Genomic DNA, 24,883 nt, shown 5'->3' with positions numbered 1-24,883 from the left:
GGTCTTGGGTCAACCTGTCTCCCACGAGGATGAAGGGATGGGGCCTCAAGCCTGCTGTGAACTCCTGCACCACCAACATCATTTACACTTGCCACAATCTATGCACCCGGGGTACTACTGTTCGATGGACTGTATGTACATATGAGGCAACAGGTTTCAGGTGATACGCTGTGCACGTCATAGTCCAGGGCATTCTTTAAAATGTTTTTTTAACGTTTATTCATTTTTTGAGAGACAGAGAGAGATGGAGCATGAGCGGGGAAGGGGCAGAGAGAGAGAGAGAGGAACACAGAATCCAAAGCAGGCTCCAGGCTCTGAGCTGTCAGCACAGAGCCCGACGCGGGGCTCGAACTCACGGACCGTGAGATCATGATCTGAGCCAAAGTCAGACGCTTAACCGACTGAGCCACCCAGGCGCCTCTGGAGCATTCTTTTAACTACTGACTTCTATGCCCTTCCTAGTCAGTCTATTTCTTCCTTCCTTACAAAGATTTACAAGAACTTATAAAAATGGATGCCATCTGGTATTATCAGTGGTCAGAAAAATTCTGTGACCAGATGCCATTTGTTATTTCTCATATTCAATATATTTTAAACCATAGGAAGTACAGACTCATACTTATAATGCATGATTTGGGAGAAAACCCCAATTTTGTTATCTTCAAGAAGTATAACATAATTCTTTACCTATCTCCATCTCTTAGCCGCTGAAACTGAGTAACAAACAGGCACATAAGTGTTGGTCCCACTCTCGTACCAGGGATCAGGTCTTCAACCATGAGGGCGGGCCAGAGGTCAATGTTGCCTGGAGAGCCGTACAACCTGAAACCAAGCAGACAGACATCACACGCTGGACTGGCAAAGTGACACTCACAGAATTATTTATACTAAGGACTGCAAAGCAATTTTTGCATTTTATATACACTAAAAACAAAGGCAGAGATGATTTTTATTCTCATTTCACAGGCAACAACGTTGAGATGACGGAAGAATTCAGGGATCACCCAGTTGGCCAGGAACAGAGTAGTGGCCCAATTAAGAGCATTTAACACCATTCATGTAAGATGTACTGCGTTCTTCTTTCTAATTATCCTGTAAGTATATGGAATATAACTCTGTGTGTATGTGTGTGTGTGTGTGTGTGTGTGTGTTTGCAGATCTATATCCAACTAATTCTTCTAGAAACATGTAGCAAATACACTAAGCATTAAAAAATTTCCATGTCAGTGTATTTGATAATTATGCTAAACAGAGTGAAAAAATAGTTTGTGGAAATAATTTAATGTGTTAGATAAATTTCTTTCTTGCTAAAAAGATAATGATCCTTAGGGGCGCCTGGGTGGCTCAGTCGGTTGGGCGTCCGACTTCGGCCCAGGTCATGATCCCGTGCTTTGTGGGTTCGAGCCCCGCATCGGGCTCTGTGCTGACAGCTCGGAGCCTGGAGCCTGCTTCTGATTCCGTGTCTCCCTCTCTCTCTGCCCCTCCCCCCACTCCTTCTCTCTGTCTCCCAAAAAATACATTAAAAAAAAATCAAAATAAAAAGATAATGATCCTTAGATTTGGGATTTGAAGTGATTTTTAAAATGTAAAAAGTATCATAATGCTAATGATAATTTAAGCCAAACAGCTTTGGACACACCATCCACTTAAAGAAAGAAAACATGACCAGTACTCATGAGACTCCATGTGAGAGCTGCTGAGACCGTCTTTCCCTGTCTCCTAAACATGGGAACAACTTGACCTGTCCTTAACACTTTATTTCATGTGTACGATTCCATGGACTCCATATACTTTAGCTTCATATGCTTTAACCTTGGCACAAATGGAAACATAATGTTCATACTTCTTTTCACACCACAGTTTATTTGGAGATTCGTCCTGTTGCTGTACCCCCCTGCAGCTAGTTCCTTTTCTCGGCCCTCGAGTAGCCCCTTGGATACTCTTCCGATTTAGTCGTCCATTCTACTGGTGATGAATATTTGTGGTTTGCAACATTTTACTGTGAACACTCTCACCCATGTTTCTTCATACGGACAGAGGTCTCTCTAGACTAGGAAATTTTTATGACAAAGGATACGATAGCAAATATTTTCAGTGTGTGTGCCACATTTTGCCATTAGTTAACTCTTCCCTTTTTCACCAGAGCAGCCAAAGATAGCATATAAAAAAAATGGACGCGGTTGTGTTCCAATAAACCTTTCTTTACAAAAGCAGGCGGTGGGTGAGATTTGGCCAATGGGCTGTGGTTTGCGGATCCCTGCTCTAGAACATGCCAACACTAACTCTTCAAATGCAGACACTTTTAATTTTAATAGATAATGCCAAACTGCCTAAAATATATGTACAGTTCATACGCTCATAATAAGCATATAGAAGGTGTATGTGATACATATCCACATGCGTATCTTCAACGTTAATAGGTAGTGCCCTTGGCACATTGAATTTCTTCAATATTTTTTTTTGAGTTTAGTTCAGTGTCATTGCTGCGACCCTTCTTACTCCTTCTCCTACCTCCTCCTCCTTCCCCCTCCCCCTGATCTTCTCCTTCTCCTGCATCTTTTTTCTTACTTTCTGATGATAGCTGGGCTTTTATATCTCCAAGTACTTGTCTGAGTGTTTGAGTGCTTGTTTAATTCAGATTCAAGTGTTGCATTATAGATTCCTTCTGTTTCCATTTTTTCCCCCCGGGAGAATTTTTCTCTGTAATGTTTTGATTTGCATTTCTGTTTTCTTGCTCCGTAGCTTTATTTGAAAGAAGTCCCCCGCCCCCTCTTTGCCCAGGCATTTCATGAAGTGGATTTCCAGTTGGGCAGCATAGGGTTCTGTCACTGCCGTGCAGGACACATCGTTGATTGCAGTGTTGGTGGCAACAGGGGAGAGCAGGCACTGGCACGCTTTATTTCTCTTTCATTCCTTAGGCATCCTTCATTTCACTTCATTCTACTTTAGCTTCCTGTCGGATATGAAGGGGCACTGTCCCCTCTCTCCTTATCTCCTTCGGTCCCTAAAAATGGTTATCTCTGGTTACTTTCGGCCCTGGGATTGGTGTAGACACCAGAGCTGTATTTGGAGCCATATTCGGTGATGTAGACTTAGCACTTACTGTCGGACTTTGTCCTTCTAGAGAGATTTCTTTTTTCCTGTAGTTCATCTATGCCGATTCCCTTTCGTTGGTCCACAGAGATTTTTGAATGCTCCAGCCTTCTCTCCACACCCACACTTGCATGGAGGTGGAGCTCCAATGGAAGTTCTGTTGGAAGCTGGGGATTATTTTCAAACTTGAAGCAATTTGAAATTGATGCCATTGTTGTCTCCTACGAATTCTGAATGTATAAGTTATGTGTTTTTGGATGTGTCTTCTTTGTAGTCTCGTAGTTTCGTAGGAGGCCACGTTAAGAGATGCCGAATCAAAGAATCAAATGACCATTGTTTTTCTAAGGCTAACTTGACAATACGTCTACTTTGTAGAATTTGTGCTCATCTGATGGGTGTGAATAGGTGTTTCACTAGGATTTTCATTATCTTGATTATTTAGTTGGGCATCTGCTACATATTGATTGAGTTTTTTTTTTTGTTTTTTGTTTTTTGTTTTTTTTACGTAAAATGCCTATTTACACTATGCCTTTTTCCCATCTTCTTATTGGGTGGTGTTCTTCTTTCTCACTTTAGGAGTTCTGTATATATTCTGGATGCTAATGCATGGTTATCTATGTTCAAATGTATTCCTCCAAATTTGGGACCTGTTTTATTAATCCCTCTCATTATGTTAGACTTTGATGAAAGTATTTTTTTGAATTTAAGGTCAATTTTCTCAATTTTTTGTAGGTGGTATTTTTTTTTTAATTTTACTTTAAAAAACATTTTCTTCCCCAATGCCATAAAGATATTCTGACTTTTTTTTTTTAAGTTTTAAACTTCTGCCTCTCAGATGTAAGCCCTTCATCTATTTGGAATTGATTTTCATATGTGATGTGAGATAGGAATCCATACTCATTTTTACCCATGGATAGCCAATTTTTACTGCACCACTTACTGAGAATGTTCTCATTTCTCACTAATTTGCCCGGCAGTACTTTCAAATATCATGGTTCCACGTGTAAGCACATTTCTTTGTGTGGCTTTCTATTCTATCAGTCTTTCTGTCTATTCGTGAATCAATATCACACTATGTTAATTACTAAAAGCTGTATAATAAGTGTTGCTAACTGGAACATCAAATCACTCAGTTAGATCCTTCTTGGCCATTTTCTCTACGAAGTTCATTTTAAAATCAGCCTGTGGATGCCACAACAAAGAACTATTAAGATCTTAATTGGAATTACAATAAATACATCATTTTAGGAGAATACTGACACATTTGAATTATTGAATATTGCTTCTCCTGAATGAGATACATGACTCTATTTCTTAGGTGTTCTCTAGAAACTATCCGATTTTCTTTCCTAACGTATTGCACAACTTTTGTTAGTCTTTTCTCCTCATTTGGTATCGCAATTTGACTTTTCCTATATTCCTTATATGTAGAGAACTTGCAAAAAATAATTATGACAGTTTTATTTTATCCTTTCCAGTAGTTACCTCTTTCTTATTTTACTGTCTTCACTATGGTTTCCATACAACTTTGAATATTAACCATGGTAGCTGGCATACTTGTCTTATTCGTGTGTTCCAATGAAATGTTTCTGGGGCTCCTGGGTGGCTCAGGCAGTTACACCTCCCACTCTTGCTTTCGGCTCAGGTCATGATCTAACAATCAAGGGGTGGCAGAACCTGAGTGGGGCACGGAGCCTGCTTAAGAGTCTCTCTCTCTCTCTCTCTCTCTCTCTCTCTCTCTCTCTCTCCCCCTTCCCCTCCCCTGCTCTCCTGCACTCTCTTCCTCTCTCTCAAAAAAAAAAAAAAAGTCTGTGAATTGTTAAGAGCTCATAAAAGAAATGGTAGTTTGAGGTTTTAGAAATTAGAACGTTGAACTTTCTCATAGAGTGTAACCGTGGCTTTGTTAATGTCAGTCCTTTGATATGGATTTGTTTTTCACCTTTTTAAAAAAATTTTTTTTTTAACGTTTATTTATTTTTGAGACAGAGAGAGACAGAGCATGAATGGGAGAGGGGCAGAGAGAGAGGGAGACACAGCATCGGAAGCAGGCTCCAGGCTCTGAGCCATCAACCCAGAGCCCGAGGCAGGGCTCGAACTCACGGACCGCGAGACCGTGACCTGAGCTGAAGTCGGACGCTTAACCAACTGAGCCACCCAGGCGCCCCTGTTTTTCACCTTTTAACCAATCCACTCCTATCCCTATTGTAACTTACTGCTTTTATTGTGGCTCACTGCATAGCTCCAGGAAATACTATGAGCCTTTTAAAGACACTTAGTATAGGTACCAACCATATTGGTTGGTACCGCATTAGAGGGAGGTCTGAAATCTGTAAGTTCTCCAAACATTTGTTACCCATTCATCTGCATTACTCAGGAGAATGTCAGCTCTAGTTTTTTAATTTTTAAAATTCTAGGCCTCGTATTTCTTCTTTCTTGGTTATAATTAGTCCCTAGTAAGACTATAAACCAGCTTCTATGTTTAATTTCTTTGGTATATCAATTCACTTTTTTTTTAATGTTTTAATGTTTTATTTTTTGAGAGGCAGAGAGTGAGAGAGCGAGAGAGCGAGAGAGAGAGAGAGCAGGCGAGGGGCAGAGCGAGAGGGAGACACAGAATCCGAAGCAGGCTCCAGGGTCCGAGCTGTCAGCACAGAGCCCGACGTGGGGCTCAAACCCATGGATGTGAGATCATGACCTGAAGTCAGTCGGTCAACTGACTGAGCCACCCAGGCGCCCCTCAATTCACTTCTTCAATTTCCTCCCCAAAGCTAATACTCAAACACTCAACAACGTTTGTTCCATACTTGAAAGGAGTAACCCAACACAAAGGCGGCATGGTTATGACTGTAAAAAGTCGCATAATCTGGGACGGCACCTGATCAGTGCTGCTCCTACACTGACAATAGCAGTGACACCACCCTCCTTGGTGTGCAGTGTGGGAGCAAACTGGAACGTTCCAGGTGCTTGGGATCATAACGTTGGCCTAAGTGGCACATTAGTGTGCAATGCCCAAAGCAAGTGTGAAAACCGTCTTCACGGTCTCCAAGCTCTGCTAATGTAACATTTAACTGTGTTTAATAGAATTTAGCTTCTAACCTTTTCCATCACTGCAAAAAAAGCCAGACACAGACCGAGAAGAGTAAATAAACAAAGTCCAGCTACGCTGAGAGTGGTATTTCTATTACAATTCTGATGCACAAAGAGCTGAAAGAAAAGATCTGCAAACCTCGGCATGAACGATTGCACGCCCCAAAGATGACAGCGTCCATCTTTATCTAATTTCCTAACAACAGTCTGACTTCGAGTCTGCTTTAGAAGGAGGAATAATAAGACCTTTCAGTTGGATGGCTCTGACAGACACCAGGGGAGAAGGTCCTGTATAGAATTTTTTTTTTCAGGGCTCTCCATGGTTCCTGATTCAAAGTGAAAAACAGATAATGTAGCAAGATATAATTTTACTGAAACAAATACAAAGCTTTACCACAAACACTAAGGAATGGTGCCTTGGGAGAGGGTGTCCTTGTGGAAAAGCTTTCCCACCCTCTTCTGAATTTTTAGAACAAATGTGATCATTTAGTAGCTTTTGGAGAGAAAAATATGAAACGTGTCCTTCAAAAAAGCAACATGCCCTTGCGTACTCTCACACAAAATAAAAATTCCCTCTGCCTCAGGATGATTGCTTCAATTTGACAGAAGCAAATGACAAAACCATTAAAGAAATTAAAACAATGAGCACATACTACGTCACCAGTGTGACTAGTCACATCAGACACATCGTCCAATGTAACTTTATGGTTGACTTAAAGTCACCTAAACACCAGAAAGAAATGTGAGTTCCTTAACGGGGAGGTGAAATTCCTCAAAAAAACTTTTTTTTAAATTTTTTTTTTCAACGTTTATTTATTTTTGGGACAGAGAGAGACAGAGCATGAACGGGGGAGGGGCAAAGAGAGAGGGAGACACAGAATCGGAAACAGGCTCCAGGCTCTGAGCCATCAGCCCAGAGCCCGACGCGGGGCTCGAACTCACAGACCGCGAGATCGTGACCTGGCTGAAGTCGGACGCTTAACCGACTGCGCCACCCAGGCGCCCCTTTTTTTTTAAATTTTTTTTTCAACGTTTATTTATTTTTGGGACAGAGAGAGACAGAGCATGAACGGGGGAGGGGCAAAGAGAGAGAGGGAGACACAGAATTGGAAACAGGCTCCAGGCTCTGAGCCATCAGCCCAGAGCCTGATGCGGGGCAAAAAAACTTTTTAACAGAAGCTTATCTCAGGACTGTACCTGCCTCCTGAAAGATTTTAATGACATCATATTTTTTTTTCTTTTAAAATTCCTCTACAATTGAGATTTTATGCATTTTGGAGCACCATAAAGCTCTGTCTTTAAGAAACATTACCTCTGTAATGGAAATAGCACAGAAAATTAGGCAAAGGGGGAAAATAAAGTATCACTTTTTTTGAACAAATATATAATACAATCCATTTTTTGCTTTCACAAGAAGAGGAACTTTTCTTGCTACTACAACTTTGTATGAAGAAAATCATCTAAGCATAATATAATCTAATATAATCTAAGCATAATCTATAATCTAAGCATAATATAATCTAAGCATAATCATCTAATACATAATATTTTATAGACAACTAAAAATGCTAATAGTCATCAAATTTTCAGAAGCAGAGTACAGAGTATAAGACTCTAATTATATATTTATAATTTATATATAAATATATATATTTATATATATAATCTATATATTATATACTTATAAGACTCTAATTATATATTTTATAATAATACAAATCATCATTGATACTCTATCTTGGGATCAGTTAGGAGAAAAGCGGAAGAGAAGGGGCAAAAGACTAGAATAAAGAATAGAAAGAAACAGAAGAATAAAAGCATAAAACCAAAGCAGAGAATCCAAGAGCAAGACAGAGATACTGCAGTCATGGAGTCATGGAGACTAGGAAGGACTCCCTCACGTGAAAAGGACAGGTTTGTCCCCATCAGAAACTCATGCACATGGAACAGTAACATATTTGAAAAAGATTCCTCAAGAGTATCTTGCAGGAAAATAATATCCGCAAATTTACAGCATGGCAACGAGTAACAATTAAATCCCTCCTCTATTTTACCCCAGTGGTAGCCGTAGATGAGAAATTTGCTTTTCTGGTATATTTTTCATAGTCAGGATAAAATACAAATACTGAACAAAACATTTTTATTAATTCTACTCACATAGTAGCAACCCTTTGAAATCTCTGGCTCTAAGAAGTGTTCTCTTTTTATTTAAAAGATTCCTTAACAAGTAAGTATTGGATGTTAAAGACATGAAAAGCCCTAAAGAGACTTTTCATCATATCATAACCAGGGACACAGAAAAATAAGATGAAGAGGAAAGGAAATACACTTTTCACTGCATGAGAAAATATTACTGAATGTCATGTCTACAAACCACATAAAATTATCTAATATACATCCTGTGGTAAGCATCCCACACTTAAGGAAATACAGTAATAAGCTACTGGTTTAATTCTGATTATGACATATACACAATGAACCCTTTGTTAAAAAAATTTTTTTAAGTGTTTATTTATTTTTGAGACAGAGCATGAGAGGGGCGGACAGAGAGGGAGACACAGAATCTGAAGCAGGCTCCAGGCTCTGAGTTCTCAGACCCTGACGTGGGGCTCGAACCCACGAACCGTGAGATCATGACCTGAGCCAAAGTCAGAAACTCAACTGACTGAGCCACCCAGGTGCCCCAACCCTTTTTATAATCCACAAATTCTTAATAACTTCTGGAGTTTTCTAAACGCTAGTCTGGAATTAAGAATAGAATTGGGGCGCCTGGGTGGCACAGTCGGTTAAGCGTCCGACTTCAGCCAGGTCACGATCTCGCGGTCCGTGAGTTCGAGCCCCGCGTCAGGCTCTGGGCTGATGGCTCAGAGCCTGGAGCCTGTTTCCGATTCTGTGTCTCCTGCTCTCTCTGCTCCTCCCCCGTTCATGCTCTGTCTCTCTCTGTCCCAAAATAAATAAATAAACATTGAAAAAAAAAAAGAATAGAACTAATTGACACACTCTGGTCTAAAATGCACAGGCCCACCAGAAGGCCTAAACAGGTGTTTAAAACACAAACTATAGTATATAAAAGTGTATCCACAAAAATGGAGATTTCTTCTAAGTCTCCAAAGTCTTGCTCCATAGGTCATTGTAGTTGTAGCAAGACAGATAGATTAGATTAGATAGATGGAAGATAGATAATAGATAGACAAATAGATGGAGAGTAGATAGAAAAATAGGTAAATGATATAGATAGAAAGATATGGATAGATAGCTTATAGGTAGGTAGGTAGGTTGAGAGATAGACAGATATAGAGAGTAGATAGAGGAGAGTCTTTTCTATATGTCAGTTAAGTGATAAACATTTTATTTTTATTACCCTACTTGATCTTAACTGTAAACATTTGATTTATAAATTTCATTTGTATCTCCAAAGCTGCAAAACAATTTTGGTTTGGTACTCCGTCTGAACCTCCTCCACTCTGATCCATTGCTATTTTAGACGTTCTCCACCCAAATCCAACTTCCCATTGCTCTACCCTTGCACCTTCACAGATGACTGTGACCCTTCTTCACAGAGCAAATAAAACCCACCACAAACTCTGACACTGCTAACATCTCATCATCTTCACCTCCTCTTACAATTCTCCCTTCGAGACAACATTCTAAAATGGTGAAAATTCGCAAATTACGAGAATAAGCAGTCCCCATTTCGTATCTCCTATCACTCGCTTTTCCCAACATGGCGCATTGCATTGAAATTCAAAGGCCACATAAACTACTGGTAATAGAGCCTTCCCAGGCTTCCAGATGGGACTAGTTGTAGTGAGGGGTCGTGAGGAGGTCACCTCTGGTGTGCGAAGTCCAATCAAATGGGAGCGACTGCTGGTTGCCATGAGAACCACGTCCAGAAGAATTCTGAGGTCATATCCGGGTTCAGCATGAAAGAGTCTGTGAGAGTTCAGCAGTGTTTGTCACAGAGGTAACAGAAGGGGACTGGTCACACAACGGCTAGTTATTTGCCTTTTTCACTAGAATATTGACTGTGTGCCTGTTATTAAGCAAATAGCAAGGACAGACCAGACAGTTCATAAATACTTATTAATTAGCTTAATTAATAATTGAACGCACTGGTGAATATAATGGTCAAAGATGTTTCTATTCCCTGAATACTAAGAATTATGCTGCCGTTGTTGTTATTGTAGGTGTTGTGGCTGTTAGGACTTTCATCTTGAATGTGTATTCAATTTTACCAAATGTCACTTTGTCACATTCTCAGATGATTGTATGGGTTTTATAATTGGACATTCTATTGTGTTCATTATATTGATACTGACTCATTCTTACATTCCTGAAATCATCTCTCCTTTAATTATGTTAGATTATTCTATTACTATTCGTGATTTGATGGAGAAGCACTTTAAACATTTTTCATTCCTTACCAAAAAAGAGATACTAGGATATGATTTTATTGATGTTGTCTTAAGGTTGATTACCAGAGGTCTGCTGGTTTCATCCAATAAACTGAGTAGAGTTTCATCTCTTTATATATTCCACAATACAATGTGCTCCTTACAATTTGAGTTTGCCTTACTTAGAGCCCAGAGACTATTTGGTTGCTTTTCTTTGACGATTTCAAATTTCTAAAGGCTCTAATTTGGCATTGTATTTTTCATTATCCTAAGATCAATTAAGAAATTATTTATGTAATAAGACTTTCAAAATTATTTTCATAAAAATAAAAATAGCAATTTTTTAAAAAGTCTGCTTATTTTGTGTTTTTATTGTTTCTAGCAATTGGATATATTAATTACTCTCAGTTTTTACATTTCCACTTTATTAATTTTTGCTTTTATATTTATTCTTTCCAACTTCAGTTAGACACTTAACATGAGTCAGCCATTAATAAATGTCTGCCAAGTTCAGCCTGTGAGATTTGTGGTTGTTGATGACCATAACCTAGCCCATCTTAACCATGCAGGCTTCAAAGACACAGGTTTGTTTTATACTCTAAGTTAGGTAAGCAGTAGATGGGTACATTGCTCATTCAATCTGAGGACTGAAGTCTTTCAATTCTGTAACTCTTCTCCCATTAACTCTTCCATTGTGTCTTGCCTGCATTCCTTTCTCTATCTTTTGAAATGTCTATAAATATTTGGCATTTGCAATCTTTCTCCATGTCTGTTATTTTTTTTTTTTTTTTTGAGAGAGAGAGAGAGATAATGAGCAAGGGAGGGGCAGAGAGAGAGAGAGAGAGAGAGAATATCCCAAGCAGGCTCCATGCTGATTGTGGAGCCCAATTTGGGGCTCAGTCCCATGACCTGCACTGAAACCAAGAGGTCGGACACTCAACCGATGAGCCACCCAGGCACCCCGTGTTTTTGAATCTTTCTTATGATTTATTCTTTTTATCAGTTAGTATTACACGCTGAATGATCCCTTTGAGTTTCTCTTCCAGTTCATTAATTCTTTATTCTAAGTAGTTGTATATCATGTTTGAAAATTCTATTTATTTTTCAAATATCTGTATTTCTTACATTTTCCTTTTGTTTTAATGTGGTATCTATTCATTCCTTTACTTATTTAATTACTTTCACAGTATCTTTTAACATGGTATCTACACATTCTTTTACTTACTTAATTACCTTTACAGTATCTTTCATACTGACCTCATCTCCCTTGATTTCACATCCTGATTCTTTGTTTTGTTTTGTTTTGTTTTACTGCTTTTCATTTGTTCTCATCTCTGGCTATCTTCTGGCTATTTACTTACCCCATCAGTTTTTAACTGGTGTGCATATGTGACGGAGACAACATCCTAGGAGTCTGTTTTGTCTTTCCTCTGATTGTCCGTACACGTCAGCTTGTGGAAAATCTACACGGTGATTTCACCCGAGCTTTTGCCAAGATCTTCATGGTCTCACACGTCCCGGGGGTGGTCTCCACGCTGCTGCTCTTTCCAGCATCACGGCATCTGAGTAAATTCACATTTCTCTCCTGTGTAACACGGGCTTTCAGAAATACTTCACAAAGCCTCGTGTTCCATTCCAGCATCAACCCCTGACGGTTAGTCAAGAAACTGTCTTGCTGTTTCCTCTTTCCTGATGGAAAGTGCTTTTCTCATTCCCTTCATCCTTTGAATAGATGAAGCCACCTTTGTGCAGGCGTCTCTGTTTCAGCCCTCTGCCTACAATAGGTGGGAGGCTTCTCCTGGCCCTAGGTGGGCAGTAAAACCCCCACCTCTGATTTCTAGAACCACTATTCATGTATCATAACTCCTGGGCCAAGACGGCATTCACCACTGATTTCTCCCCGGCTTTTAGTTTCTTTGTCCTTTATGGCATGTAAAAATTGCCCTTTATTTTTAGCTTTTTAATGTTTAAAACCCTCCTTTGTATTTTTACTTTTTATTCAATAGGTCTAAGAAAAAGTTCAACAACAACAAAAAGAGGCTTACTTTACTGAATTGGTTATTTCCCAAGAAATTCTCTTAAAGTCAAACTGTCACTGAAAGGAGGCTATTAGTCAAATTCTTTATAGAACATGTCATACTCTTTTTAAAGTTGCTTTTCTGTTATTTCCAATAATGGAATAGGTAAGAACAACAAAGAAAAATTTTAATATTATATACAGCACAACATGTTTACATATTTTAATTGCACTTTCAAATGTTACTTCAGGTACTTCAAGATAGAAAATAAGCTGGTGAATTCATTGACTATAGATGTCACACTTAAAAAAATTCTACCTTAGCTAAAAAAGGTTACAAAGTACCATTCAGAGTTAATGCAGTAATGGGGATTTTGACCAAGCCATCCCAAATTTGCAAAGAACATCTGGTGTTCTATAGAATGAAAGCAATTATTGACTTAATTCAATATTTAAAAACATTCTAAACTGATTCCGATCAGCTTATGTCTACCTCACACTCAAATATTTTCAAAGGCTCCTTTGAACGTGCCTATTTTAGCACGTTCTAGGAGTTTCCCATGTCATAGCTGATGAATAACACGCTTAAGGAACTGGAAACCTACGCAGGCCATTAAATTAGCCCAAGTTCTCAAAGTCACTATTGAGCCTAGAAAAGGACCAGGTGATACATCACGAGATACATCACCTGGGTCCTACAGCTTCTCTAATACTCTCAGGTAAGTACGAACATTAATTCACGCATTTCTTTCCTTTAACTTATCAAGCACTTAAAAATACTTTCCGTGTATTCTACGAATTCTGCGTGATAAAAGTTATTATTGCTTTTCTCATCCACTAAAGCAGAAAACCACATCAGCTGCTTTCTGCAATTGCAGCCAACAAGTGAAGATGTACATTCAAGGTCTCCTGGGCTTTTTATCTGTTCAGTGAGGCAACCAGCTGCCCTAATTAAATGGCACAAAGCACGGATTTTCAACACTGACAACAGTGTGTCTTGTATTGTGAAGTTCGGAGAAATTGCTTGATAGTCATGGACATGAATACCAAAGCTCCTCAATAATTCTAACACCAAGACTAGAGATTACACAAATGGATCATCCCGACTCCATTTTGGTATGTATGTTGTGAGAAAAAAACTTTCGAGTTACACACGACCTGTTAAGATTTTTGCATAATATAAAGTCAGTCCGTTTCGCTTCCAATCTGAAGTGTACCTTTCACGTGTATGTCATGCTACCATGAACAGAAAAGGAAAGACTCGCTCCCACGGAGACACATTCTTTCCAGCTTTACTTGCAGAATATTTTTCTCTAATTCTCCTGAATCAACACTACTGGCAACTGGAACCTGAAGCAGCTTCATTTAAACATGTCATTCCTCATTTTAGAAACTACAAATAGGAGACTAGGAAAGGTTACAAAGAGCGACACAGTGAGAAGGAGTCCGAGAGTGCCCAGAACTCCTGTGGTCTGATATCAGAGTCTTTATTTGTATGTGCTGGATTAAAATGTTTCTCGCAGTCTCCTTCTGTTCTAAAGCCAATGCAAAACACCACCACCGACAATTTTTTAAAAAGTAAAGAAAATACTGGCAATGGTAAGTTTTGTGTAATGACCATGAACCTCTCACCTCCACTTCCCCCTACAAAGATGAGCACGTCCCGATCCCTGGACTGGGAGTATGTTAACTATCACAGCAAAAGAAACGTAAATGTGAGTAAATTAAGAATGTTGAGATGGCAGATGACTGTGGGTTACCTGTGTGATTACACAGGTCCTTCAAAGTAGGTAAGAGCCCGAAGCATGGGTCAGGGAGAGTTGACCACAGAATAGTGTCAGAATGATGTCATGTGAGAAACTCAACCGCCATTGCAGGCTCTGAAGACAGTAGACAAGCCAAGCTATGCAGGCAGGAAGTCTCTAGAAGCTAGGAAGGCAAGGAAATAGATTCTCCTGGAGCCCCCAGAAAGGGACACCATGATTTCTTCCCAATGAGACATATTCCAGACTTCTCATCTCTAGAACTCTAAGATAATTAATGTCATTTTAAGTCACCACGTTTGTGATAATTTGTTACAGCAATCAGAGGAAACAATGCAGAGCTATATATTACTCTAGTTGGGCTGTGGATAAAGCCTAGACTTCGGAATCAGATAAATTCTCCACTTGGCAGCTGTTTGTGCTTGGCCAAGTTAACACTAGTTCACAAAATAATGACCTAGAAAGTGGGTAAGTCTTCATGGCATATATAGGAAAGTTCCACCCGAACTATTCTGTTCATTTTGGAACATAAACCATTTAAACAAAAACAGCACCTCATGTGTTAAATGGTTGTCTTATAAAATCCATAAAATTTAAGATTAACAAGAAAGACCTAACTTCCATTTTGAGATAATTTGATATGTGAGTGTCTTATTTTGATATGAGAAAATTATAAGCCTAAAATAAAGTTTCCTTCCCAAATCTTGAGATAAATTAGAAGAATTCATTAAAGAATATCACTCTTCTATTGTGTTTGTATTTTACTAGAGCAGGCATCAGCAACCTTGTTCTTAAATAGCGGGTAATAGATATTTTTGGTTTTTCGGGCCACACAATCTTTATTGCAACTACTCAACCCTGCCACTATAATGGAAAACTGATCACAGTTAATGTGCAAATGAATGGGTATGGCTGTGTAACAATAAAACTATTTATGAGAACAGGTGGCCAGCCTGTGAACTATAGGTTCCCAAACCTTATGCTGGAGTCTGGATTGAGGAGTATTCACATTTACTCTGAAGTTTTAGCATTTATAGCGCCGTTTCAGTCTCATGCGTCCAGGGGTACAGGCCCTAGTCCTAGTGTCACATACGCCTGGGAGTCTTTGGCCTGCCCAGGGGCTCCCCAAGGGATTGGGCCTTTCTCTCATTACCACTTATCTGTTCTCCTTGGAAGAGCCCCAGGTACAAATTGGGACGGACCCAAACGGGCACAACGCTCTGCCTCACCCGTTACAAAGATGCCATAGACTCAGCAACCCTAAGAGATACGTGCTTGGACAAGGAAAAGTATCTGTGGTGGGTAGGTCTAGTTACTGAGTAATGGCCCAGAGCCAGACTTACCACGAGGCAAATGAAAATAACTCTTCAGAGCTGGAACCACCGGGGTCCCTCCCCAGGCCCTAGAAAGAACCTGTGACGTGTCCACGTGGCTACATGTGCTTATAAAATGTGCGTATGGATACATGCTAAGCCCTGCAATTCTGGGTCCCCTGACTTTGTAAACGCAGTTCCAGATGCTGGGCAAAGCACAAAAGAGTCCTCACGATGACTGAAACGGCACCTGACAGATTCTTCAAAATCGCACTTGAGAGATTGTCACATGTGGCAATGCCATTTAATTCCTCTGCGCTGCCTCCCCTTTCCCAATCCTGGTTTATAAATAAGAGTAACCTAACAAATGTTTGTGGAATTGATCTAATACTGAGGGGAGCAATGCTCTTCATGCAAACAGAAAAGCTAAGACATTGATAACAGAATTTAGAAAAAAAAAGGATTTATTAAATTAAAGAAATTAGAAACAAGGGGGTTAAGAAAATTATGGGACACAAGAAGGAACCAGAAAAAATTTTAAAGAAACCTTATGTTTAATTAAAAAATAAAAGGTGAAGGGGTGCCTGGGTGGCTCAGTCGGTTAAGCGGCCGACTCTTGATTTTGGTTCAGGTCGTGATCTCATGGTTCCTGAGTTCAAGCCCCCCATCGGGCTAGGCACTCACAGAGCGTAGCCTGCTTCAGATCCTATTTCTCCCTCTCTCTGCCTCTCCCCCACTTATGCTCTCTCTCTCTCAAAAATAAATGTTAAACATTTTTTTAAATAAAAGGTGAAATTACATAAGAGAGGACATTGAAGGATTAACAGACAGGATACAATTGGGTTTCCAAGGGGAGAAAACAATGTCATAGAATAACTCAACAGACATGAAAAGTAGGAAACACCACAACGGAACAAGATGTATCGGAAAACAGGCAACATGTGGCTATGTTATCACTTTCTTTTTTCTTTTTTAGCAGAGAAAAAAAAATAGCTTTGGAAAACTTAAAAAAAAAAGATCTATCGTTGCCTAACGAGACCCATACTTACTTCAATTGACTTTCAGGGCAGTTAGCCTGCCCCCCTCTAAATCACTAGCATAATGTCACTGGATAATGGGACTGTCACAATATAATTCCATAGCGCCCCCACTGCTCCTTTCTTTCTTTTCTAAGGGAAGATTATATAAGATTACAACACATTAGGGTAGCATGTGCCTCTCTTGCTACAGGTACTGACACTAATGGATCTTAGCTCCACTTGCCTGAGAAATAACCGTGTTCTATAGATTGGCAATAAACAGGCCCGCAGTCAGGGACATCGGCTTCAACAGACCACCCACGGTTCCGAGAAAAAAAGGATAGACTTGATGGGCAATCCGAATATAGCATTCATTTATGTTTGATTTGTGATCGAAATAGCTAAGCTGCAGTTTTTTTTCCCTTTTCACACGTCAAGTCAGATGCTGTGCGCTGAGACGCCCCCACTGGCCGCACACTGCAGGCGTGTTCTGGGACAGTGTGACATGGGGACCTGGGAAGACCCCCACTGTTCCCAAAGAGCTTCCTTAGCAGAGCACAAGCTACCTGTATTTCCACACAACTCAGTGGTAACTGAGTCCTGAGAGGCCGGGATGCATGTGAACATTTATCGGGAAGTAAACAGTAAGTAAACAAGGCATATGTCAGTCGAAATTAGCCTTGCTTTTCTTCTCAAGAGCTTGTAGCAAAGCAATTTTCTATTTTTAGGTCACAGGAGAAAACCAGGGACTTGATTATATTTTTAGCTTCTGAAAAGTAACTTTTCCACTGGGACAGCTGGGAAGGAAATTCTTAGTTACATTTTATTTTTTAGTATTTTAATGAATGTTTTTGCCCTAACTATTCTAAGGCGATCTTCACAGACAGGTCATGTATGAACATACACCCATCAGGTCCGATACTCAACCAACGTATTTTATTTAGGCTTTGGGCTAAAAAATAAAAAGTTGATCAAACATGTTAGACTACTACTGTCCTTAAAGTGATTCTCTACTGGGTACTGTTAATGGCCAGAAGTCATGATAAAATAAGAGAAAATAAACTTGCCTATTTAAAATTCAGACTTAATTCCTTAACTGGTAAATGAGTTGCAAATAATTCCCAATGCTCATATTCTATTCATGTTATCATCACAAATTACACTGCAATTTTTACAGGGTTTTTTTTTGTAGTTGTTTAAGTTAAGATATAGTAAAAATTATTTATGTAACATATTACAATTTACTTCAATTTAAATTTATTTGTAAAGATTTACATAGCCCAAATCCGTGATCTAAAGCAAGAAGAATTAAAATCCTTCGAAACCAAAAAGAAAATAAGACAACAAAAAAATATGTACTCTAACAAATATTTGCGAAGAACCAGGCATTGTTAGATAGGAAGGCTGACAGATGTGAAGGATAGAAAGTTTAAGGAGATACGGTATTTTCCTTCAGGACGCTCAGAGTTCAATGAAAAGTTTGAGCACATAAGCAGTTACGGTAAGAAGTATTTTGCTGTAAGTAAGAACAAAGTGCCTACAGACCACGGAGGAAAGTCTGCTCTGCAGGGGTAACAATATTCAAAAACTTTGATTTGAATCTGAAAGACTGAGGTGTCTTAACGGAGGAGGTGAAGGAGAGGAAAGCTTTCCAGGCAGAAGGAACAGCTTATGCAAAGACACAAATGCCAGAAAGATCATGGCGTTCTCGGGGAAAGGGCAAAAGTGAACGGTGAAACAGGTAACGCACAGAACGCCCGGGGTTTGGTTTGGAAAACAAGAAACAGAGCTGGAAATGTAGGTTCCTGTCAGAGTCTAAAGGGACTTGTCTCCAAGTACAGTATGTTTCTTAACCTAATTGGAAAGAGGAAATCCCACGATGTTTTTAAGCAGAGGTGACATGCTCTAATTTGTGCTCTGCCATAATTCTGATGCTGTAAGAGAACAGGAATGCAGCGGAGGAAAACACAGAGAGAATGGCGGTTAAAAGTCAGGTGGAGGTAGAGAGAAACCTAAAATACAGATTTAATTAAGGAAGGTAACAACTTTTGTGTAAACAATTGCACTAAGGCTGAATCATAGGGGAAACAACTACCTACGTGAGAATGAGATTCTGTTTCTGGCTGTGGAGTCGTAACTGGAAACGTGGTAGGATTCTCACACATGGAGAGCTGTGACACTGAGGCTTGTCTTTCCAGGAAGCAACTTTATTCGTGCCGGCACGGCTCATTTGGGTTTCTACTGAAGAACTGAGCCCCGAACTACACCCCTGTAGTTTTTTTTGTTTTTTTTGTTTTTTGTTTTTAACGTTTATTTATTTTTGGGACAGAGAGAGACAGAGCATGAATGGGGGAGGGGCAGAGAGAGAGGGAGACACAGAATCGGAAACAGGCTCAAGGCTCCGAGCCATCAGCCCAGAGCCTGACGCGGGGCTCGAACTCCCGGACCGCGAGATCGTGACCTGGCTGAAGTCGGACGCTTAACCGACTGAGCCACCCAGGCGCCCCTGTAGTTTTTTATATATATATATATATATTTTTTTTTTTTTTTTCTACTTCTGTGTCTCCCATATATGGTAACACACAAACATGCAGTCTGATTAAGTGTCTCATGTTAAGGTCGTGAGGGATGTTGTCATGTATGTGTATAGCCAGGTGGCCTTGAGGTTTTTTGTTTCTGTTTTCGTTTTCCTTATGGAGGGGACCCTACCACAGAAAGAGACTAGTCTTTCCATTACAAACAACCATAAAAGAGTTCAAAATAGGAGTGCATAGTTTTCAGATATTGGACAATAGGCAGCATAAACCTAAGAGACTTGAGGAAAGGGAAACCTCTCACAAAGGCCCAGCTTTCTGCCTGGGGAAAACTTACCCTAGGCCGTGCACGTTGCTAGAATTCAAGGTGGTGCTGTGCTGAGGGATCCTGACCAGAATTCAGAGCAGCTGAAGCTGCTGAAACACAGAGGGGAGGGGGCCAGAACTTGGGAGGGGCTGGGCCAGCCCTTGAGTCAGGGGAATACCTGAGTCCTAGAGACAGCAACGACCACAGGGGGTTGAATCAGAACAGAAGACCCCTGTAACACCTTAGTAACCTGAGACAGACAGGCAAGGCACAGAACACCAAGTCTTCGGATCGGCTCTGTCCTCACAAGGATAAAACACACTCCAAGAAAGCCTAAAGCCTAGCATCTGCATGGGAGACAGAGCTTGGAGACTGGTCCGCTCAAGTCAGTGAGGCCCAGTGGATAACACCCTGGGCTTTCCATATTTCCAGGGAGAAAAACCATAAAGCAAAAACTTATACAAGTCCAAGGTGGCATCCCAGTAGTTGGTATGCATTTAAGAGTTACAAGACAGAAAACAAAAAATGTGGTCCGCACATTAGAAAAGAAGTAGTCAATGCTACTCAACTCCAAAAGTACGGCTGTGATGTTGAACTGATCAGGAAAGGACATTAAAGGAGTTCTCACCGACGTACTCCAAAATTAAATAAGATACGTTCTTAATGAGGTATCATTTCGGTAAACGTCACCAGAGAACTGGCAACCGTAAAGACATGTGAATTCGGGGACCGGTGTAACTGAAATGAAAATTTCACGTGACGTTTGTAAAAGGGGGTTGAGGACGGCAGAAGAGCCCGTGAACTTGAAAGAAAAATCAGTGGAAAATATCAACCTGAAGAAGAGACAAGCAGAGCTCCCAAGTGACCCAGAAAATACACTGTTAGACTTCCATTCAAGAGAGATGGACACGGAAGTCCATGCAAAGGCTTGCCTATGAGTCTTCACTGGCAGCATCACTCAGAACAAACACTAGAAACATCCTAATGGCCACCTCAGGTGAATGAATAAACAAATATGGGTACATCCATACAAATACTACTACTCACCTTCACAACAAAATATATCATCTATGTTTACAGCTGACACCTGGATGAATTTTCAAAAGCACGGTGAGCAAAACAGGCCAAGCCTAAAAGAGTATAGACGGTACGATTCCATTTTACATGAAGTCCCAGAAACTACCAGTGATAGAGACCTGATCTGGGGCGGCTGGGGAGGGCCTGGGTGGGAAGCTTAAGTGCAAAGAGCAAGAGGTAAATTTCTGAGGTGAGGAAACGTTCTCGGTCTTTACCAGGTGATCATTACACAGGTATGAACACTGTTCAAAGTCGTCACGCTGTATACTTACAATGTGCATTTCACCGCATATTACAGTTGCCATATAATGATTAAAAATGTAATTTTGGTTTAGTCAGATTGGGAGATTTAGGCGAAATATACTAAATTGCATCCAGATATATATTTTTTGGCAAAATAGAATTTAAAAATAAAACGAAGCACATATTTTGATCATGATAAAGTGTTCTATAAAGTATGTAGAAATATAATTTCATCTTGTATAGAACCAGGACTAATTAAGTTATGGGATAATATTAGTATATATTACCATAATGTATAGCATAACAGTATAACATAGTATAAATGTCCTCAATGATTATCATGGTAAAATAACCTAATATAGCCTCAATTTTCAAAGGCAGGAATAAAGGCAGATTCTGAAAGAAATTCATTTCTAAAACACAATTACTAAGACTCATCACGATAACATCCACCAAACTGATGCTAAATTAAATGTCATTAAATGTCATGCTTTAAAGTGTTGAATTAATTATTTTGCATTCCGTTTTTGCTAAATGAACGGTCTTGAGTGCCTTCTAAGAACGGGACCTCTGGGTATAACTGACTGACAACCTGATTTTTAATTGGCCTCTTGTCACTTTTTATTTGCTCAGTCGTGTGTTTTCCTTGTTTCAGGGCTTCAAGGTTGATTGAATGAGTTTTTAATTTTTTGAAATTGGGGTGAAGGTAATGCAAGAATCGAACACACATGTGGCTTGCTGTGCTGTACCTTTCCACTCCTTTGTACATATAAAATTAGAATACATCGTAGTTAATTGAGGCCACTAAATATTTGATGGAAAAGTAAATTGGTATGGATAAGTGTAAAAACTTGGTTTACACCTAAGAAAACTTTGTCCGGTCAGAGGCTTCAAACTGAGACTAATTTTCAAACCCAGGGCCCTTAGGGAACTAAAACGAGCCTCGCCAGGCGGCCACACTTCCCTGGTGTCTCCCAAACTGCTGCACTGCACTAGGCCATGTGCTCAACTCTGGGGACTCAGAGATAAATGAGACAATTTCTCTGCAACCGAGAAGGACAGACTCTTGGAACCCTGTCATTGAATTAATATGTTCCCTAGAAAGGCAGAAATGTGACGGAATGAAAGCGACCAGGAGAGGAAAGGCTCTAAAAATGGCATTTACGGTCTAGCAACAGGAGTTGGTATAATTGTAAGACGGTGTACTTCTAAAAGTATTGTTTAGAGAAAATACGATACTCGGGAATCTTGGGCTGGCTGTGCTCTGAAATCCTGTATGTGACCTTGGGAGCTGAGAGAGAGCCGTCTGCAGTGCACCATATGTATAAAACAGGAGATAAGGGAGCTGAGGGAGAACGAAAAATAAATCCTGAACAGAAAGGAGCAAAGATAAGAGGTGGAGAGAAAATGCCGGTCCTCTGGAGGCCTGGCTATATTTAAACGGTCGAGTATCCTTCTGTAACTGAAAGAACAAAGTCGCTCCCTCCAATAGGGACAGGAGACAAGGACAGTTGAGCAAGGACTAAGAACAGAGGGGAGTTTCCAGTCTGGGGCTGCTTTCGGCTAAGGGAGCAACCATTTCAACAGATGAGTCGGGCGAGCCCCCACTGCACACGCGTGGTAGGCCCGAGGGGGAAAGGAGGGTGCCGGACGGATATGGGTGCCAAATCAATGGGAGAGGAGCGTCCATGGGCGGCTTTAAGAATCTGAGGCCTCTAATAATACATGGAGAATCTGGGTTGTGTAGTTTTGCTGCGTTTCTCTGCAAAAGAAGGTTCGAAGCTTCTGGAAGGTTTTCCAAGTGGTCTAGCATGAAGTGGCTAAGAGTCACTGTTTTCACAGCAACTGAACTTGCTAACATACGAACCATTCAACGAAGTCAAAGGGCTGATGGTGACGGAAGGTCCTTTAAGGCAGGCAGGAGTATGGAAGCTTGAGAGACATTTAGAAGGACAAGAGCCAGGAGTCTTGAGGGAACGATGGCCAAGTCCTGAGCAGAGTGGGGGGCAGGGGGGCAGAGACAGACGTAAGCTATTGAGAAGCCGTCACTGCAGTCTGACCCTGTGGTACCTCAGGGTGGAAAAGAGGAGAAACTAAGTGCTTTTGTTTTTTTAACAGTATCCAGTGAAGCAGCTACAAGATAGGAGTAGGTACCGAATATAAATTACTCACTTGGCGAATTATAAGCCATTCTTTAAAAAAGCTGAGGCAGGGGCGCCTGGGTGGCGCAGTCGGTTGGGCGTCCGACTTCAGCCAGGTCACGATCTCGCGGTCCGTGAGTTCGAGCCCCGCGTCAGGCTCTGGGCTGATGGCTCAGAGCCTGGAGCCTGTTTCCGATTCTGTGTCTCCCTCTCTCTCTGCCCCTCCCCCGTTCATGCTCTGTCTCTCTGTGTCCCCAAAAAATAAATAAACGTTGAAAAAAAAAATAAAAAAAATAAATAAATAAAAAAGCTGAGGCAGCTGCACATCCCCGTGGGAATGGGTGACAAAAAACCTCGCACTTATTAAAGAACAGAAGTAACCACATCCACAAAAAATGCACACGTTATATTTTCAAAAGAGGATTCAAAAAATAGCTTTCAAAATGGCCTCTCTCTGTTTGAGAATTTATGTTGGCCACTCAATGGATGATTAATCCTCACGTTCTGCTTATTATATGTTTTTCAAAGAATAGAGAGAAAAATAGAGAGAAATAGAGAATAGAGAGAAAGAGTATGTTTTTTTAAGAGTAAAAATAATCCCATAAAAAAAGAAATAAGGGCACCTTGTCAGCTCTGTTGACTAACCATTCTACTCTTGATTTCAGCTCAGGTCACAATCTCAAGGTTTGTGAGTTCAAGCCCTGCATTGGGCTCTGCACTGACGGTGTGGAGCCTGCTTGGGATTCTCTCTCTCTCTCTCTCTCTCTCTCTCTCTCTCTCTGTCTCTCTCTCTGCCCCTCCCCCAACTCATGCTCTTTCTCTCTCTCTCAAAATAAATAAAAGATATTAAAAGATCTTTTAAAAAGTTAAAAAATAAGTAATTCATTTTTGAGTAATTTTTGTATGGTCTTTTAACTCTTTGAAAACTAAAACATTTTGACAAGGAAAGGAGGAAAGAAGGAGGGAGGGAGGGAGGGAAGGAAGGAAAGAATGAAAGAAAGAAGGAGGGAAGAGAGAGAGGGAGAGGGAGGGAGGAAGAGAGGGAAGGAGGGGCAGACAAGGGAAAGCAGGGAGGGGAAAGGAGGGAAAGAAGAAGAGGGGAGGAAAGGGAGGAAGGGGGGGAACTGAGAGCTTTACCACTGAGGTCAGGCCACAACAGGGATGTCCACTCACCACTGTTATTCAACATAGTGTTGGAAGTCCTCGCCTTAGCAATCAGACAACAAAAAGAAATAAAAGATATCTAATTCAGCAAGGAGGAAGTCAAACTTTCACTCTTCACAGATGACACGATACTCTATATGGAAAACCCAAAAAGAGCCCAAATGTCCATCGACGGATGAATGGATAAAGATGTGATACACACACACACACACACACACACACACACACACACACAATGGAGTATTACTCGGCAATCAAAAAGAATGAAATCTTGCCATTTGCAACGACGTGGATGGAACTAGAGTGTATTATGCTAAGCAAAATTAGTCAGAGAAAGACAAGTATCATATGACTTCACTCATATGAGGACTTTCAGAAACAAATCAGATGAACACAAGGGAAGGGAAGCAAAAATAAGATAAAAACAGAGAGGGAGACAAACCATACGAGACTTAAATACAGAGAACAAACTGAGGGTTGCTGAAGGAGTGTTGGGGGGGAATGGGCTACACGGTGATGGGCATTAAGGACGGAACTGGTTGAGATGGGCACTGGGCGGCGTATGTAACTGACGAATCACTAAATTCTTTCCTCGAATCATCATTATAGTATATGTTAACTAACTTGGATTTAAACTTTAAAAAATAGGGAAAAAATTTCAAGGTTCAAGTAAAAAAACTAATAATGTTTTTTTTGTTTCTCTGTATGCTCAACGTCACTCGTCCAAATAC

At 40.3% G+C, this 24,883-nt stretch overlaps 1 protein-coding gene across 1 annotated transcript in view; it reads right to left on the bottom strand.

Annotated features, from left to right (window-relative positions):
* The window catches only part of PXDNL (peroxidasin like), a 266,765-nt gene that overhangs the window by 42,052 nt on the left and 199,830 nt on the right, over nucleotides 1-24,883 (bottom strand). Inside the window, 1 exon segment of the mRNA XM_032591901.1 lies at nucleotides 688-822. Coding sequence (XP_032447792.1) covers nucleotides 688-822 — 135 coding nt within the window.

The sequence above is a fragment of the Lynx canadensis genome, chromosome F2, assembly GCF_007474595.2.
Source record: "Lynx canadensis isolate LIC74 chromosome F2, mLynCan4.pri.v2, whole genome shotgun sequence".
NCBI lineage: Eukaryota > Metazoa > Chordata > Mammalia > Carnivora > Felidae > Lynx > Lynx canadensis.
Note: the sequence above shows the minus strand (reverse complement) of the source record. Positions and strands in the feature narration are given on the sequence as shown.